Source organism: Bubalus kerabau, chromosome 22, assembly GCF_029407905.1.
Source record: "Bubalus kerabau isolate K-KA32 ecotype Philippines breed swamp buffalo chromosome 22, PCC_UOA_SB_1v2, whole genome shotgun sequence".
In the NCBI taxonomy this organism is placed as follows: domain Eukaryota; kingdom Metazoa; phylum Chordata; class Mammalia; order Artiodactyla; family Bovidae; genus Bubalus; species Bubalus kerabau.
Genome location: NC_073645.1, coordinates 41,744,865 through 41,763,718, shown reverse-complemented (window position 1 = coordinate 41,763,718; position 18,854 = coordinate 41,744,865). Strand labels below are relative to the sequence as shown.

General features: G+C 48.1%; 2 protein-coding genes across 2 annotated transcripts in view; one reads left to right on the top strand and one right to left on the bottom strand.

The window, feature by feature from the left end:
• The window catches only part of GRK5 (G protein-coupled receptor kinase 5), a 225,042-nt gene that overhangs the window by 55,889 nt on the left and 150,299 nt on the right, over positions 1-18,854 (bottom strand). Inside the window, exon 3 of the mRNA XM_055560168.1 lies at positions 11,754-11,866. Within this exon, the coding sequence (XP_055416143.1) occupies positions 11,754-11,866 (113 nt within the window). The remainder of the gene's footprint in view (positions 1-11,753; positions 11,867-18,854) is intronic.
• Positions 14,060-18,854, top strand: part of PRDX3 (peroxiredoxin 3) — a 186,300-nt gene continuing 181,505 nt past the window's right edge. Inside the window, exon 1 of the mRNA XM_055560177.1 lies at positions 14,060-14,063. The gene's annotated coding sequence lies outside the window, so the exon portion shown is untranslated. The remainder of the gene's footprint in view (positions 14,064-18,854) is intronic.

Below are 18,854 nucleotides of genomic sequence, written 5' to 3'. Positions count from 1 at the left end.
AGCCTCACAGCCTGTGTCCACCTGGGCAGGCAGAGCCTTCTCAGATCTCTGGCTATCATGTGAGGAGCCCTGTCAGGCCTGGGTCAGGAAGGGGTTCCCTGGCCCAGGGTCAATGGGGCGGGCTCAGAGAAAGAAGGGAAGGAGGAGAGGACCCCTGGCCACGTGAGGCACAGAGGGTGATAGGAGGGATCCCAAGGAGGGGCGGCACCATAGCCACCAAGCTTGAGCGACACATCTTGACAGAGGTGAACTCAGAAAAGTTAGAGGAAAGGGTTCTGACCCTCTCTTGGGGTGGGGTGGGATGGGGCGGGGGGTGGTTGGCTGACGTGTCTGAGCCCCACAGCGGAGAGCCTGTGCTCTCGCCTCCTGCCCACCAGTCATTCTCCCGGGAGCTCAGCCCTCAGCGGCTCTCTGCCACCCCTTCACCGCTCCTCCTCTGCCCCCAGCCCCCAGCATTCTTCCCCTGTTCTCACTCCCCACAGGGCTCTCAAGGCCATCATGCAAAGGGCTCTCCCTGTTACTCTTTCAATTCTAAGTGAAAATAACCTCAACCTAGTCTGATTCAGGCACAACTAGAATCTCTGGGTTCCTGAGCTCCGAGGATGGGGTGAACAACCAACTTGTGGGGAAAATGGAAATGCAGCCTGGCCCAGAGCAACAGAACCAGGTATGTGAGCACCTCTGGAACCTACGCTCACAGTGTGTGTGTCTGTGTGTATATTTGTGGCTGTTTGTGTGTGTGTGTCTGTGTCTGTGTGTCTGTGTGTGTATGTGTCTGTGTGTATGTGTCTATATGTGTGTGTGTGTCTGTGTCTGTGTGTGTATATATGTCTGTGTGTGTGTATGTGTCTGTGTCTTTGTGTGTCTGTGTGTGTGCGTGTGTGTCTCTGTGTATGTCTCTGTGTCTGTGTGTGTGTGTCTGTGTGTGTATGTCTGTGTCTGCATGTGTGTATGTGTGTCTGCGTGTGTGTCTGTGTCTATGTGCGTGTGTGTCTGTGTGTGTATGTGTCTGTGTGTGTGTGTGTCTGTGTGTGTGTGTGTGTGTGTCTCTGTGTGTGTTGGCCTCATTCTCCCTCGGTGCTGCCTGACTTGCTCCAGTGGCAGGAAACATGGTGCCCAGGTTTTTTATTCTAAGCCTCCTCTACCAGAGAAGGAATTCCCCTCAAGTCAATCAGTTCAGTTCAGTCGCTCAGTCGTGTCCAACTCTTTGTGACCCCATGAATCACAGCACGCCAGGCCTCCCTGTCCATCACCAACTCCCGGAGTTCACTCAGACTCAGGTCCATCGAGTCAGTGATGCCATCCAGCCATCTCATCCTCTGTCGTCCCCTTCTCCTCCTGCCCCCAATCCCTCCCAGCATCAGACTCTTTTCCAATGAGTCAACTCTTCGCATGAGGTGGCCAAAGTACTGGAGATTCAGCTTTAGCATCATTCCTTCCAATGAACACCCAGGGCTGGTCTTTAGGATGGACTGGTTGGATTTCCTTGCAGTCCAAGGGACTCTCAAGAGTCTTCTCCAACACCACAGTTCAAAAGCATCAATTTTTCAGTGCTCAGCTGTCTTCACAGTCCAACTCTCACATCCATACATGACCACTGGAAAAACCATAGCCTTGACTAGACGGACCTTTGTTGGCAAAGTAATGTCTCTGCTGTTGAATATGCTATCTAGGTTGGTCATAACTTTCCTTCCAAGGAGTAAGCATCTTTTAATTTCATGGCTGCAGTCACCATCTGCAGTGATTTTGGAGCCCCAAAAAATAAAATCTGACACTGTTTCCCCTGTTTTCCCATCTATTTCCCATGAAGTGATGGGACCAGATGCCATGATCTTCGTTTTCTGAATGTTGAGTTTTAAGCCAACTTTTTCATTCTCATCTTTCACCTTCATCAAGAGGCTTTTTAGTTCCTCTTCACTTTCTGCCATAAGGGTGGTATCATCTGCATATCTGAGGTTATTGATATTTCTCCCAGCAATCTTGATTCCAGCTTGTGCTTCTTCTAGCCCAGCGTGTCTCATGATGTACTCTGCATATAAGTTAAATAAGCAGGGTGACAATATACAGCCTTGACGTACTCCTTTTCCTATTTGGTACCAGTCTGTTGTTCCATGTCCAGTTCTAACTGTTGCTTCCTGACCTGCATACAAATTTCTCAAGAGGCAGATCAGGTGGTCTGGTATTCCCATCTCTTGAAGAATTTTCCACAGTTTATTGTGGTCCACCCAGTCAAAGGCTTTGGCATAGTCAATAAAGCAGAAATAGATGCTTTTCTGGAACTCTCTTGCTTTTTCCATGATCCCGTGGATGTTGGCAATTTGGTCTCTGGTTCCTCTGCCTTTTCTAAAACCAGCTTGAACATCTGGAAGTTCACAGTTCATGTATTGCTGAAGCCTGGCTTGGAGAATTTTGAGCACTACTTTACTAGCATGTGAGATGAGTGCAACTGTGCAGTAGTTTGAGCATTCTTTGGCATTGCCTTTCTTTGGGATTGGAATGAAAACTGACCTTTTCCAGTCCTGTGGCCACTGCTGAGTTTTCCAAATTTGCTGGCATATTGAATGCAGCACTTTCACAGCATCATCTTTCAGGATTTGAAATAGTTCAACTGGAATTCCATCACCTCCACTAGCTTTGCTTGTAGTGATGCTTTCTAAGGCCCACTTGACTTCACATTCCAGGATGTCTGGCTCTAGGTGAGTGATCACACCATCGTGATTGTCTGGGTCGTGAAGATCTTTTCTGTACAGTTCTTCTGTGTATTCTTGCCATCTCTTCTTAATATCTTCTGCTTCTGTTAGGTCCATACCATTTCTGTCCTTTATCGAGCCCATCTTTGCATGAAATGTTCCCTTGGTATCTCTAATTTTCTTGAAGAGATCTCTAGTCTTTCCCATTCTGTTGTTTTCCTCTATTTCAAGTCAATAAACCCCAGGAAAAGGACTCACTGACCTGCATTGGCTCACAGGCTGTTCCCATCAACTGTGGTCTTCAGGTGACATCACTAAGAACAGGGCAGCTTCTGGAACAGCCGTGTTGTTTGGGAGTATGAGTGGGGCACCAAGGAGAGAGGACAATCCCACAGATGTCCAATAGATGAACCCAGTTTGTTGTTATTCAGTTGCTAAGTCGCATGGACAGAAGCACGCCAGGCTTTCCTGTGCTTCACCACCTCCCCGAGTTGGCTCAAACTCACATCCATTGAGTTGGTGATGCCATCCAACCAACTCATCCTCTGTCATTCCCTTCTCCTGCCTTCAATCTTTCCCAGCATCAGGGTCTTTTCCAATGAGTAGTCTCTTTGGGTCAGGTGGCCAAAGTATTGGAGCTTCAGCTTCAGCATTAGTCCCTCCAATGAATATTCAGTATTGATTTCCTTTAGAATTGACTGGCTTGATCTCCTTGCAGTCCAAGGGCTCCCATGAGTCTTCTCTAGCACCACAGTTCGAAAGCATCAATTCTTCAATGCTCAGCCTTCTTTATGGTCCAGCTCTCACATCCATACATGACTACTGGAAAAACCATAGATTTGACTACGGTTTTTTCTTTTAAGTGGTACATTTTCAAGATGACCCTGCTCCCAGGATCTAGCTTCACCAAATGCTCTGCAGGTCTCTACATCTATCTGAAGGATAACTACCACCATCCCCCTCACTCTTTTGGGAGATCACAGCAGTGATAGAAGGACAAAAACAAATACTGGATATGATTCAAAAATAAGAGAAGCAGAATACTTAGTTCCCCTGGTGAGGAATTTAAGTCATTTTACAACAAAATTTCAGGATAAGATGGCCTATTAATGTCAAGTGATTTTCCATAGTTTTGAGCTAATGAATATTTTGGAATGACTTCCAGCATTTCCTGATGTGAGATTCCATCTGTTGTAACCTCATATTTGTAGTTGCCAGCCTCTAAGATGGAGACTTTAATCATCTTTGCCTCTTGCTATTTGTGTTCTTGAGAAGGCTCTTTCCAAACTGAATAGAGCCAACCTGTATAACCACTGAGATACCAGACATATGACAACATGGAAGCTCTGAGACCAGTTTACAAAAGACATTACAGAACTCCTGCTTGCAGTGTATAGGGGACATGGGTTTGATCCCTGGTCCAGGAAGATCCCACATACTGCAGAACAACTATGCCCGTGGGCCTTAACTACTGGGCCTGCACTCTAGAGCGTGTGAGCCGCACCTACTGAGCCTATGCGCTGCAACTGCCGAAGCCTGCATGCCTAGAGCCTGAGCTCCCATACAAGAGACGCCTCCACAATGAGAAGCCTGTGTACTGCAATGAAGAGTAACCCCCTCTTGCCACAGCTGGAGAAGGCCCTTGTGCAGGAACGAAGACCCAGCACAGACGAAAAAGAGAAGACACTGCAGCTTCTACCATGCTCGCTCCAGGGAAAGCCAGTCCTCTTATGAGGACACTCGAGCAGTCCCTGGAGAGGCTCACATGGAAGACAACTGAGGCCTCCAGCCAACAGCCAGCACCAACATGCCACCCATGTGCACAAGCCTGGAAGCAGATCAAGCCTTCAGACAACTTGCAGCCCCAGCCAACACCCTGATGTAACCTTTAAAGAGACCTTGAGCCAGTAGCACCTTGGTCAACCATTCCCACATCCTTGACCCAGAGAAACCATGAGATAATAAATGCTTGTTGTTATTTCAAGCTGTTAAGTTTTAGATAATTTCTTCCCAGCAACAGATAATGAATACTTGATAGGTATTTGAACTTGTAGTTCATTAAAAAATGCCCTTTGTTGCTTTTTCAATCTTCTGTTTAATTGGAAAGCTAGCTCCATAAGGGCAGGAACTTCCTTCTCCTGCTCACTCCATAGTCTCCAGCTGCTAGAACAGAGTGTGATATAGCGAAGACATCTCATAAATGTGTGTTGAGTATGGTTGTGGATGCATGCTTAGCCGCTTCAGTTGTGTCCGACTCTTTGTGACCCCATGGACTGTAGCCCTCCAGGCTCCTCTGTGCATGGAATTCTCCTGGAAAGAATATTGGAGTGGATTGCCATGCCTTCCTCCAGGGGATTTTCCCTACCCAGGGACTGAACCTGCGTTTCTTATGTCTCCTGCATTGGCAGGCAGGTTGTTTACCATTAGTACCACCCGGGAAGCCCAAATATGGTTGAGTATCTGCCAAACCTCCCCTAACTCCAAAGAGCAGAGACCTGAAAACTTTGAGTCCCACCCAAGCTTGGGGACTAGAAGGTTTCAAATGAGATGGGATGCCATCAAGCCTCTGAGAAAACAATTTAGAGAAGTATGTCAGTCTCTAAGGGGTCCATGGCAAGACCCTACTGGTCTTGAAGCCAAATCTGCTCAAAGCCTTGACTTGGGTACTTGGGTCACTGAACCCATTTCTCTGCGGGAGGGCAATGGGGGAGTCCTTCTCAGGCTCCCAGAAGCCGCTCAATAACCAAGACTAAGGGCCAAATCATTCTTGTGTCTGATGAATGACGCACAAACAGTCCCACTGACCTGGATCACCCAGGCCCCATGTTAAAACAGCCCATGTCTTCTGCTCAACCTGAGAATCTCAGACGTTAGGACTGTGCAGCAAGCAGTCTTTCCTGGGGGCGACGTCAGAGCCGACAAGGACGGGTTATTTTTCATCGAACTCCACTCGGTAGAAATTCAGCTTAGAGGTGGGGAATGGTGTGGATGTCCCTGGCTGAGCCAGGAGCACTGGAGGGGCGTGCTCCCCTAATGACACCACCACCTTCTCCCTCCTCGGAGTTCCAGTCAGGATGGAAGGGAAAAAAAAGGTATTTCAGATGAGCATTGCGCCAGCCCTGGAAAACTCAATAAAGTCTTCATGCGTAAAAGAGGTGTGCCAAAGGCTGGTCATTTGACGTCAGGATGGGCGATGAAAGGTTCTGCTAATTCCCAGAGATGCAGACACAAATTCGAGGGGATGGAGGAGCCTCTCGTGAGTGGTGGTGTCATTAAGGCGTATGTAAAGAGCATGTGTTGCATCCACACAGGGAGCCAGACTCGCATTTCCTTTCCAAAAGAGAGCTCTTGGTACAGGCCCAGCAACACAGAACGTCTGCACGACCAGAATGAAAATAGGCATCCATTGGATTTTTTCCCCCTTCTTCTCAAGCTGACTGTAAGAGTCTAACAAGACACGTGGCTGGAAAATTCCACTGGCTCCTGGGTTTAGCCTTGCCCTGCTCTGCCTCATCAACTCTCCAGACAGATCCCAAAGCTGCTGATGCCTCATCTTTTCCAAACGGGGAGGAGCCTTGGTCCCAGGCTCACACTTTGGTCCTCGGCTCCTCCATCCACGTTCATCTCCTTGGTGAGCACATCTAGTCTGTGGCTGTAAGTGCCAGCTATAGGCTGGTACTCCCAGTTTGCTATTTCCAGCCCAGGCCTTTCTCACAAACTCGACTTTAACACCCACCACCCCTCCCACATCTCTGCTGGGCTGTCTGGTAGACATCAGAAGCTGTGTCCCAGATGAAGCTCCTGACCTTCCCCCAAACAAGCCTCCCACAGCCTTACCCTCACTCCATCTTTCCACTGGTTCAGGTCAACACTTGGAAGTCATCCCCAACTCTTGTCTCTCACCCTCAGGGCATTAGAAAATACTGTTAACTCTGGTTCAGAACATGCTCCAATCCTACTGGGTGTCAACCACCAGCTCTCACCCATCAGCGCTCCCCACTCTGACCCTGGCCCACTGTAGCCTCTTCCTAACACAGAAGCCAGAGGGAAACTTTCAAAACCCAAATCAGGGAATTCCCCGGCAGTCCAGCAGTTAGGATTCTATGCTCTCACTTCCAAGGGCCTGGGTTCAATCCCTGGCCAGGGAACTAAGAGCCCATAAGCTGCGTGGTGTGGCCAAAAAATTAAAAAATAAAGTAAAAACCTAAATCAGACCATGACACTGTTCTGCTCAAAAACGTTCCAGTGCCCACCCCCCACATCAAAGTCAAAGTTCTCTAATGGTACAAGGGCTTGCACGATTGTCACGTCCCCTAGACCCTTCTGCCCCTGCTCCCTCTACTCCAGCCACGGACATCAGATCCCAGTGGGTCTTGTGCATCAATTACTTGTCAGTTGCAGTGCTATGAGCATCCAGAGATGAGAGCTATCCAGTTAGTAGAGGAGGCAGGCAGACAGATAAAGCCTGACTCGCTACATACATGGCACCTGTGACATGCCAGACACTGCCCTGAGCAGTACAAACACATTCGGTCCCTCCTCAGCGCATCTGCCACCGTCAGGTACAACTATGTCCCCTTACAGATAAAAAGATGAGGCACAAAAGGGTCAGACACCTGCCCGCAGTCTCCCTGGCAGCTGAGGGGGTGCCAGCACGGCACCATGGTCTGTCTCAGGAGCCAGCTCGCTCATGATGCACTATTCTGCCAGCATCGAGCTCTAATGAGGCTCAGATGTGTGTCAAAGCAACACCTCCAGCAGAGGGCACTCGGGGGTGGACAGGGGAGGTTTCTGAGAGCAGAGGACAGAGGGACGAGCTGGCATTCACCAGGCAGAGGTCCTGGGAGGCCTTTCAGGTAGCAAGAGGGAGGGAGGCAGGGCTGAGAGGCTTCAACCAGCTTGGCAAGTCAGAGCCACCAGAGAAGCAGGTTGGGGGCCAGAATGCAGGTCTCAAGAAAGACCCAGGGAAAGCCATGCATGAAAGGCAGGGGCCTGTTAGTGGAAGGTCTAGTAAGTCAGCCTCAAAATGTGTAATTTGTCCTAGATGTCAACGTTTCCCGACCCTGAACGTTTACAGAGTACTGTGCTGTGCTGTGCTGTGCTAAGTCGCTTCAGTTGTGTTCGACTCTTTGAGACTCTATGGACTGTAACCTGCCAGGCTCCTCTGTTCATGGGAGTCTCCAGGCAAGAATACTGGAGTGGGTTGCCACACCAATTAGGTACTTTGAAAACACACGAATATAAGAAAAGAATCAAGCACTCCCTATATGAACTTTACCATGAGGTAACCAAACAGCAGAGAGAGGAATACCAGACCACCTGACCTGTTTCCTGAGAAATCTGTATGCAGGTCAAGAAGCAACAGTTAGAACTGGATATGGGACAACAGACTGGTTCCAAATTGGGAAAGGAGTGTGTCAAGGTTGTATATTGTCACCCTGCTTCTTTAATGTATATGCAGAGTACATCACGTGAAATGCCAGGCTGGATGAATCACAAACTGGAATCAAGATTTCCAGGAGAAATATAATAACCTCAGATACGCGGATGACACCACCCTTATGGCAGAAAGTAAAGAAGAACTAAAGAGCCTCTTGATGAAAGTAAAAGAGGAGAGTGAAAAAATTGGCTTAAAACTCAACATTCAGAAAACTAAGATCATGGCACCCAGTCCCATCATTTCATGGCAAACAAATGGGAAAACAGAGGAAACAGTGAGAGACTTTATTTTTCTGGGCTCCAAAATCATAGCAGACGGTGATTGTAGCCATGAAATTAAAAGACGCTTGCTCCTTGGAAGAAAAGCTATGACCAACCTAGACAGCATATTAAAAAGCAGACATTACTTTGCCAACAAAGGTCCATCTAGTCAAAGCTATGGTTTTTCCAGTAGTCATGTATGGATGTGAGAGTTGAACTATAAAGAAAGCTGAGCACTGAAGGATTGATGCTTTTGAACTGTGGTGTTATAGAAGACTTCTGAGAGTCCCTTGGACAGCAAGGAGATCCAACCAGTCTATCCTAAAGGAGATCAGTCCCAAATATTCAATGGAAGGACTGATGCGGACGCTGAAGCTCCAATACCTTGGCCACCTGAAGAACCAACTCATTGGAAAAGATCCTGATGCTGGGAAAGACTGAAGGCAGGAGGAGAAGGGGACGACAGAGGATGAGATGGTTGGATGACATCACCAACTCGATGGAATGAGTTTGAGTAAGCTCCGGGAGTTGGTGATGGACAGGGAAGCCTGGTGTGCTGCAGTCCATGGGGTTGCCAAGAGTCAGACACAACTGAGGGACTAAACTGAACTGACTGAACCAAACAGTAATGAAAAGGAAGTATTTTTCAGTGAGCAAAGGAAGAAGGAATGATAGAATGTTGCTATGTCACAACCCTTAATTAATCAATAGATTTGGATATTGAATATCAATGGCTACTGCCATCTCAAAAAGACACCAGATATCATAAGCTCCCTAGCAGAAGAGCATGAAACCACTTATGAAGTCAGCTCCCAACCACTGCCAGATTGAAATTGAATCTGACAAATTTCTGAAGTCAATGAGCAACTTACAAGAAATACAGAGGAACCTATCAAATGACACATGGGGGTGAGAACACAACACTCAGACCATGGGACGCCCTTGGATGTGGTTATAAACTGTGAAGAGATGCATTTGCAAAAAGCATGAGAAAATCAGAAATTTGAACACTGAGGAGTATTTGATGATAGTAAGGAATTATTACTTTTTAGCTGTGCTAATGGTACTGTGGTTTTTTTGGCTAAAGAGCCCTCATCATTTAGTGACACATACTGACATGTTCATGGATGAAATGACAGAAATGAGATCAGCTGCAAAATGCTACAGGGTGGGGGATGTGGGGAGGATGTGGGTGAAACAAGATTGGCCTTGAGTCTGTAACTATTGAAGCAGGTGAAGAGTGCATGGGGGTTCATTATACCATTCTGTAGACTTCTACTTTTTATAGCTTGAAATTTTCCATAATAAAAAGTTATGAAAATACTTGGCCCCATCCCCAGAGATTCAAATTAATGAGTCTGGGCTTCAGCTCAGGCACTGATTATTTTTTTAAGGCTCCCCAGGTGTTTCTACTGCTCAGTTGAGGTTGGGAACTATTGCAATCACTGGCATGGAGACCAGGACAGGCTGTGGAGGGAAGGGAGCTGGGCCGGGAGAGGTCAAGGGACCAGGCACATGGTCCTTGATCTGGTTGGTAAAGAATGATGAGAGGGAGGGGTCCAGGACAATGCAAAGATTTCACATGCGGGTGATGGTGGGGTCACTGGAACAGGGAACGTGTCAGGGCTAGTAGTATGGGGGACCTGGGGGAAGGTGCTGAGTTAGTTTTAGGTGTTGACTTTGAGGGGCCCATGTGACTGTCAGTGAGATGTTCAGTGGACAGTTTGGCCAGTGGGTCTAGAGATCCACACTGAAACCCTAAAGCAGATACACAAACTTGGGCCCCATTGTGCTGTCCCCCAAACCAAGCCAGAGGTCAGGATGGCTGCAGCCAACGACGGCATTAGGGCCTCTAGGTAACAACAGCATCTCCACACCCTGCCTTGGAAAGGGGGGCCCAGATGACCCCATTCCTTTCACAACTGACCATGATTCATCCTTCATCTCCCTACTCCTTGTCCACTTTCCTTGGATAGACTCCCTAGGCCCAGGGTGAGGTGCCCTAACCTCCTGACCATGTGCCAAGGAACTCCTGCATGTTCATATGTCCTGTTCTAAAAGCTCACACAGATCAATCAACATGTTTTTAGTTTTGTTTTGTTTTTTTAATTGAAGTATAGGTGATTTACAATGTTTCGGTGAAGAGAAATGATTTCGTTATATATACACTCACATACATTTTTTTTTTAAGATTCTTTTCAATTATAGGTTATATGTGCTACACAGTAGGTCTTTGTTGTTTATCTGTTTTATATAGGGTACTATGTATCTGATAATCCCAAATTCCCAGTTAATCCCTGGTCACTGGAACAGGGATCTCGTCAGGGCTGGTAGTCCAGGGGACCTGGGGAAAGATGCTGGTGGTGATTTAGTTACTAAATTGTGTCTGACCCTTTTGTGACCCCATAGACTGTAGTCCTCCAGGCTCCTCTGTCCATGGGATTTTTCAGGCAAGAATGCTGGAGTGGGTCAACATTTCCTTCTTCAGAGGATCTTCCCGACCCAAGGATCGAGCCCCCATCTCCTGCATTGCAGGTGGATTCTTTACAGACTGAACCACCAGGGAAGAAACTATATACAGTAGTATGTATCTATTAATCCCAAATCCCCAATTTATCCCTTCCCCGCCTTTCCCCTTTGATAACCACCAAGTTTGTTTTCTATGTCCATGAGTATACTTCTGTTTTGTAAATAAGTTCATTCATATCTTTTTTTTTAGATTCTACATATAATTGGTATTATATGGTATTTGTCTTTCTCTGACTTTCTTCACTTAGCATGATAATCTCTAAGTCCATCCCTGTTGCTGCAAATGGCATTATTGCATTCTTTTTAATGGCTAATATAGCATTTTTCTGTAACTATTGAACTGTAGTCTGTAACTATTGTCTGTAATTGTCTGTAACTACTGTCTGTAACTATGTAACTGTTGAACAAATGAGTGACCAGTACATCTGAAGGAAGACCCCATGGCGTTAGTCGTGTCTGGGTATGCCAGCAGACAGAGCAGCCAGCAGCTGACAGATCACTTCGAAATAGTCAACACATGTTCCTCCCACAAATACTGAGTGCTGTATGGGCCAGGCATAATGCCAGGCAGGAGTGAACTGCAAGCCCAGGGTCCTGGCCCCAGGGAGCTTGCATTCTAGTGAAGAAGCAGATGGTAAACAAGTGTAGAAACAAACACAGCAGGTGGTGACCTGGAGACAAGTCTGCATTCTCAAAGTCTGCACTGGCAGCTTCTTAAGCGACAAGGTTATTCTTCATCCATCTAAGTCACAAGGTCTTTATCTTTTCCCTTGGACGAAAACCATCGCTGATCACAGAGGACCAAAAGCTCCCAACTCAGGAGCAGGGACTTACCACTGAGTCCAGGAACTGAATGTAAGACTCCAGCCCAGGTCTGGTTTCGCAGAACTGCCGGAAAAGCAGCCTCCCGATTGGCTGTTTGTCACATAAACTGCAGTAATCTCGGTCTGGAGAAAAGAAAAGAAGAATACAGTGAGACCAGAGAGGGCCAGGCAGAGCCATCAACCCGCGTCTGGATCCTCATCCCAGATGGATGCAGCAAGGTGACTGGCAAACTCTCAGGACCCCTTACTCATCTCCAGGCTCTGCAGACTCAGAGGGTCAAGGTCAGGGTAGAAAAGGGGGCCAGTTAATACCTCGCCCCTACTCTCCAGTCCACTCCCTGTTTAATGCCCTGGATTCTGTGTGGAGATGCTAGCAGTTCCTGGCACTATGACTGCATCCCTAGCTGGCTGATTAGCATGTCACATTCCTTGGTTACAGTCACTGGATAAGGGTGCTGAGCATGCAACCCAAGCCACGAAAACCCACATGAGCCACAGATGTTGCCTGGGCACGCTAAGCCTCTTTTCCTCTGGTGCTGGGGTACATGGGTGTGAGGCCAGGGTCTGCTGCAGAGATCTTGATACTGCACAACAAGCTGCTGTGAGGACGACATTCACATGCAGAGGAGGTCAGAGCTGGGAAAATTATGAGTAGGTGCTCTGGTGAAGTCATGAATCTGGATCACACTATGCCTGCAACCTGCAGTCCAAACCACATCTGAAAAGCTTATTTATGAGCATTGTTTAGGACAATTTGAAAAACTTTTAAAATAACTTATAATTCAAAACATTCTAATGAACGCAGTTAAAAAAAAAACAAAAACTCATATTTGCCCAACTGAAGCAAAGCCCAGTCTTAGAGTCCTTCACATTGTGAAAACCCTGCATTTTCCAGCTAAGGAGCTAGAGGCACAGAGGCAGGAAGTAACCAGTCTTCAGCTATTGAGTAGCCAAGAGAATTCTGAAGAAGAAAGACAGTGTAAGGCTCAAAGCCAGAGGCCTGGAGACCAGGGTTCTAGCCAGAGACTTGCTATGTGACTGCAAGCAACACATCTACCACCTCTGGGCTTTAGTCTTCCTCTGTAAAATGAAGATGCATGTTGGAGGGAAGATGGGAGGGTCCCTTCTGGCTCTTTCTGCAACAACTTCGCAAGAGGCTTTCTCTGGCCAGAAAGATGCTCCAAGGTTTTGCTGAGACACCTTGCCTTGGATCCCCTAGAGCACTGAAAATGAGCCCCTTGATTCTGCAGCTGCACCAGGAAAAGTCAGGTGACTCTGTAGGGAAACCAGGAAGAGGGTGAAGTAGACCTCATCAGGAGAGCTATGCAGAAGAAAGGAAAGCTAGATCCTTGCCAAGTGCAGAGGAGGAACCGGGACAACCATTCCTTTAGAGGGGGTTTCCCTGGTGATATGAAACACAAGAAGATGGGAAGAAAACCATCATGCCCACTCACTTTCATACCTAAAGAGTTTATCCACAGGAGGTACAGCCATTACTTGTAAGGAGATTGGTGGCTGTGAGCAAGGGCTCTGAAGCTAAACCCAGGTTCAAATCCCTGCCTCACTATTCACTGCCTGTGTGCCCTGGGGCAGATGACCTGACACTTTATTCCTCAGTTTCCTCATCTGTAAACTGGGAACGATAATCACACCTACTTCCTAGGACCAGCATGCTGCTGCTGCTGCTGCTAAGTTGTGTCCAACTCTGTGTGACCCCATAGGCAGCAGCCCACTAGGCTCCTCTGTCCCCGGGATTCTCCCTTCCTTTGTGGAACCTCCTCTCCCGAGTCCGTAAAATTCCAGCCCATGGTTCTAAGGGAATGATTTCAGGGAGTTTCAGGGAGGAGCACATGACTCTGTCCCAGCCAATCTGAGTCCTGTATCACTCATACAGGCCACACTGATAGGTTCAGGGGACATGACCCAGGGGGCCTTGGAAGTCCTTCCAGGGATTTTGCTAGAACTTCCAAAAAAGAAACACATACCCCTCCGGGATGACAAGGTCTTATGAATAGTCAGTCAGGAGGCAACACAACTGTCTCTCCCACTAGGCAGTGAGAGCCCACGGAGAGTGACGCCAACACAGGAGAAAGAGTTGAGTCAGAAAGAGAAGCCTGGAGCTGCAAATATCATGGGAGACCCCAAAGGCAACTGACTGAGGCCTGCTCTCCACCTGCACCCTTATCCACCTATTGCTTAAGCCAGTAGTGTTGGGGTTTTGTTTCCTGGATCAGGAAGATCCCTTGGAGAAGGAAATGGCAACCTATTCCAGTATTCTTGCTTGAACAAAGGAGCCTGGAGAGCTACCCGGTACATGGGGTCACAAAAGAGTTGGACACGACTTAGCGACTAAACAACAGTAAACCAAAAGAGTAAGTAACTCGGGCTGGCGAGTTTTATCGCCCACTTCTCCTTTCCTGGGTAAACTGCCTGAGGGTAAGAACTGTTTCTGAAGGAATCCACTGGCTCTTGGGGCTTCCCTGGTGGCTCAGACAGTAAAGAATCTGCCTGCAATGCGGGAGACCCAAGTTCCATCCCTGGGTCAGGAAGATCCCCTGGAGAAAGAAATGGCGACCCACTCCAATACCCTTGCCTGCAGAATTACACGGAGAGAGGAGCCTGGTGGGCTACAGTCCACGGGGTTGCAAAGAGTCGGACACGACTGACACTTTCACTTCACCAGTTCTCAGTATACCATGTTCAGAAGGCACTCACGACCTTCCCATTCTCTCTTGAGTAGATATGTTGATGAACATAGATGAGACACCCTGCAAGTCTCCCCCTGGGCCCCTCCTCAAGTGGTTTGGGGGCTGAAACTAGCCTTGAATTGTTGCCTCACTCAGCCTACCTTCCCATGCACAGATGGTTTGGGAATAGCCACCCCAATAACATTTAACCTACCTCAGTGTGTGGCAGGATCGGTGAGCGTAAAGGGTGGGGGGAATGGGACACAATCCCAGACCTCAGGGATCTTGGATTCCATTGGAAAGGTGGAGTGTGTTTGGGTGAGCAGACAAGATCCCAAGTGACAATAATAAAATGTCAGGTCATCATCAGCAACAGGAGGGAGTCTGGGTTGGAGTCTGGTCACCCCGTGGGTGACCGGTCTGGGGCCTGCACCTGTTAACACGGCGCCCTGTGGACATAGCCTGCATTCTCACTGCCTCCCTCTCAGCCTGATCCCCCGAGGGGAGAAAACAAACTTTCCCGTCCTTGCCCTATCAGCTGAGCTTCCCCAGCACCAACACAGAACAAAGTAAATTACCTCATGTCAAACTCCATTTTATTCAATTATGGCAGGGAGCGCCCCCATCGCTGATGCGATTCGAGCGAGAGGCCCTCCCCATCTCTGAAAGCAATTATGAGATTTCATGCACCACACTGCGATTCCTCAAGGGTTCATCTGACAGGGTTTTCTCTCTCCATATGGCGTGTGCTGTCAGTATGGAAACAAGCATGCTGTAAACTCACAGCATAGTAAACACCATGTGATTCCAACACAAGCTGTCAGCACCTTAGCTCTGACTGTGCCTCTCCCAGCTGTACAGAGGATCCCAGGCAAGAAAGCCATGTGCCGGGAGCCCAGGAAGAAAGAAGAGGATTAGCAAGCATCTACTGGGATGTTTCCTTAACTTGAAATAAAGATAAACGGACCTGTCCTCTGAGGAAGTGCAATCACCACGAAGATCGAAGGGCCAAGTCTGCAGTTCCTTTAGAGACAGAGAAGGAGGCCACAGAACAAAGAATAGGAATCTGAGGGTTGATCGAGGCGACAGGAAGAGGTGCGGATCAAAGTTCTTAATGCGTCAAGAGCAAGTCCAAGGGGCAGGTCACTTCCGGAAAGTCAGAGGCGACTGCGGTTTAAAGCACAAGTTGCTCTGTGATATCGATAGATCTTCAGAGTGGATCCTTCCTGGTCAGTTTCTGTGGAAGCTGGGCATGTTGTAGAAATGCCCACAGCCCTTCTCCCAAGGGTGTCCTAGAGGGGTTTGGTGGGGAGGAGTTCCCAGCATAGAAGGGCAGGAATCTCTCTGGCCTCTGAATCTCTCTCTTAGACTGGGAGGTCCTGGGATGCTGGGCACACAGGCAGGCACACACACAAACACACCAGCTCTTCTGAACATGAAAATTCTGCTTTGGCTACATGGCTCATTGATCTTTCCCTCCAAGACAGAAAGAGCCTGTTGTTATGTAAGGTGTGAGGAGCATCGGGCTCCCTGCCCCCAAAGTATTCACCAATCATCTAGTCATTCTAGCCTATTCTTTAGGTCCTTCCTTCATTCAACAAACTCTCTTCCAAGTTTTCCTGCTTTATGATACCAGAAGGTTCCTTCAATTTTCATACACTGTTATTGAACTGAACACCCAGTGGGGGTGGATGGTGTGGATGAGTGGATGGGAGGAGACATACCTCATACCCCTGGTGGGTTAATGATCCAGAAGCAGGCTTGGGGTTAACAGCTGGCCATCAGCTAAGACCAAGATTAGGGGTGTGGTCTTCGTGATGTGACATTTGACCTTGGCCGTTGTAGCACTGGTCTGGTGGACATAGAAAACTGAAGCATATCTAGAGGAAGGTAATGGACAGAGGGTCCAGAAAGCCCATTCTAAGCTCTGAACTTATAGTGCCCTAGGTCAAGGGGCAGACTGCACCAGGGAGGGCTGGGGCCCACCAGCACACAGGAGGGTGGGGGGTGGGAGAAGTGCTGGAAAGGCAGGCTGGGTTCAGACAGAAAAGAGCTGGACGCCAAGGCCAAGGAGACTGGATGGATTCCCCATCCCACTGGAGCCTCAGTGATTCTAATAAGCACAAATGAATTCAAGTGCAGTTCATGGGAAGGTGGACAAAAATGGGGAGGGAGCAGTGAGTCCGAGACATTTACAGAAGAGGTTGCTGGTTTGGGAGCCATTCCCACCTGTGGTTCAAGCCCCGGCCTTTGGGCAGGGAGGGCGCAGCCTGTGTGGTTGCGAGATCCTACTTTGGTGAGAAGCTGAACTGAACTGGCTTTAAGGAAACCACATGTGTCGTTTGTTTCTTCAAGGGCTTGACACCTCCCAAGCATGCCCACGGCTGGCCAGGGAAGACAGCGGTGCCGCTCCATCCTGCAGCACGCCGAATTCCTGCCAAAAGGGCCTCAGACAGAACCGCTGTCCTCTTAGCAAGTTCACAGACACTGGCTGAGCCCCTTCTGGGCAATGCATACCGGGGCCTGTCAGGGCACCCCTTAAAGGAGGCTCCCCCTCCCCCAGGCTTTGTGTTTGTCTGAGCATTTTGCTTACCTGCCCCACTGAGGCAGGATGGAGGAAAGATCACAGGTAGGGCTGGTTACTGCTCAGCTGTGAACAAAGCTGCAGAGCAGGGCTATGGGAAATGCCCCAGCTGAGGGGCACACACACAGCTCTCCTGACTTGGGTGAGTTTTCAGGGGTGGTGCCGATGGGAGGCTCACTGGAGCATGGGAACAAGAGGGACGGGGTTGCCAAAGGCAATGCCAATTGTCAAGCACAGGAGAGAGGCTGAGTGCTGGGGAAGGAGAAGGTCAAAGCCAGAGAAATAGGGCCAGAGGCTAGGAGGAGGCACAGGGAGAAGCCACAGTGCATGGCTAAGTGTGTTATGGCAAAAATGCAGGGCTAGGTCTGCAACCACTGCAGGGAACCTTCAAGAATGGCTTAGAGTATATGGAGGTTCCTCAAAAAATGAATACGATCCAGCAATTCCACTGCTGGGTATTTATCCAAAAGAATTAAAATCAGTATTTCAAAGAGGAATTTGAATTTCCATGTTCATTTCGACAGTATTCATAAGAGCCAAGATGTGGAAATTAAAGAGGTTAACTTGTTTGAAGGTTCCTGAGTCCCAGGAGGTATGGTCAAAAGATGTCTAAATTTTGGGGGCAGGATTCACGGTGGTGGTGGTGGTGGTTTAGTTGCTAAGTCATATCCAACACTTTGTGACCACATGGACTATGGCCCATCAGGCTCCTCTGTCCATGGGATTTACCAGGCTAGAATACTGGAGTGGGTCACCATTTCCTCCTCCAGGGGGTAGTCCTGACCCTGGGATTGATACTGCATCTCCTGTGTCTCCTGTACCACAGACTCTGCACCACTGAGCCACCAGGGAAGCCTGTTGTTCTTGCTGTTGTGGTTTGTGTCTGACTCTTCGTGACCCATGGACTGCGGCACGCCAGGCTCCCCTGTCCTTCACCCTCTCCTGGAGCTTGCTCAAACTCATGTTCATTGAGTTGGTGATGCCATCAAACCATCTCATCCTCTGTTGTCCCCTTCTCCTCCTGCCTTCAATCTTTCCCAGCATCAGGGTCTTTTCCAATGAGTCAGCTCTTCACATCAGGTGGCCAAAGTATTGGAGCTTCAGTGTCAGCATCAGTCCTTCCAAAGAATATTCAAGATTGATTTCTTTTAGGACTTTCCTTGATCTCCTTGCAGTTCAAGTGATTCTCGAGTCTTCTCCAACACCACAGTTCAAAAGCATCAGTTCTTTGGTGCTCAGCTTTCTTTATAGTCCAACTCCGACATCCATACATGACTACGGAAAAAAACATAGCTTTGGCTATATGGACGTTTGTCAGCAAAGTAATGTCTCTGCTTTTGAATATGCTATCTAGGTTGGTCATAGCTTTTCTTCCAAGGAGCAAGCATCTTTTAATTTCATGGTTGCAGTCACCATCTGCAGTGATTCTGGAGTCCAAGAAAATGAAGTCTCTCACTGTTTCCATTGTTTCCCCATCTATTTGACATGAAGTGATGGGACTGGATGCCATGATCTTAGTTTTTTGAATGTTGAGTTTTAAGCCAGCTTTCTCACTCTCTTCTTTTACCTTTAAGAGGCTCTTTAGTCCCTCTTTACTTTCTGCCATAAGGATGGTGTCATCTGTATATCTGAAGTTACTGATCTTTCTCCCTGCAATCTTGATTCCAGCTTGTGCTTCATCCAGCCCAACATTTTGCATGATGTACTCTGCATACAAGTTAAATAAGCAGGGTGACAGTGTACAGCCTTGACGTACTCCTTTCCCAATTTTGAAACAGTCTATTGTTCAATGTCCGGTTCTAACTATTACTTCTTGACCTGCATACAGGTTTCCCAGGAG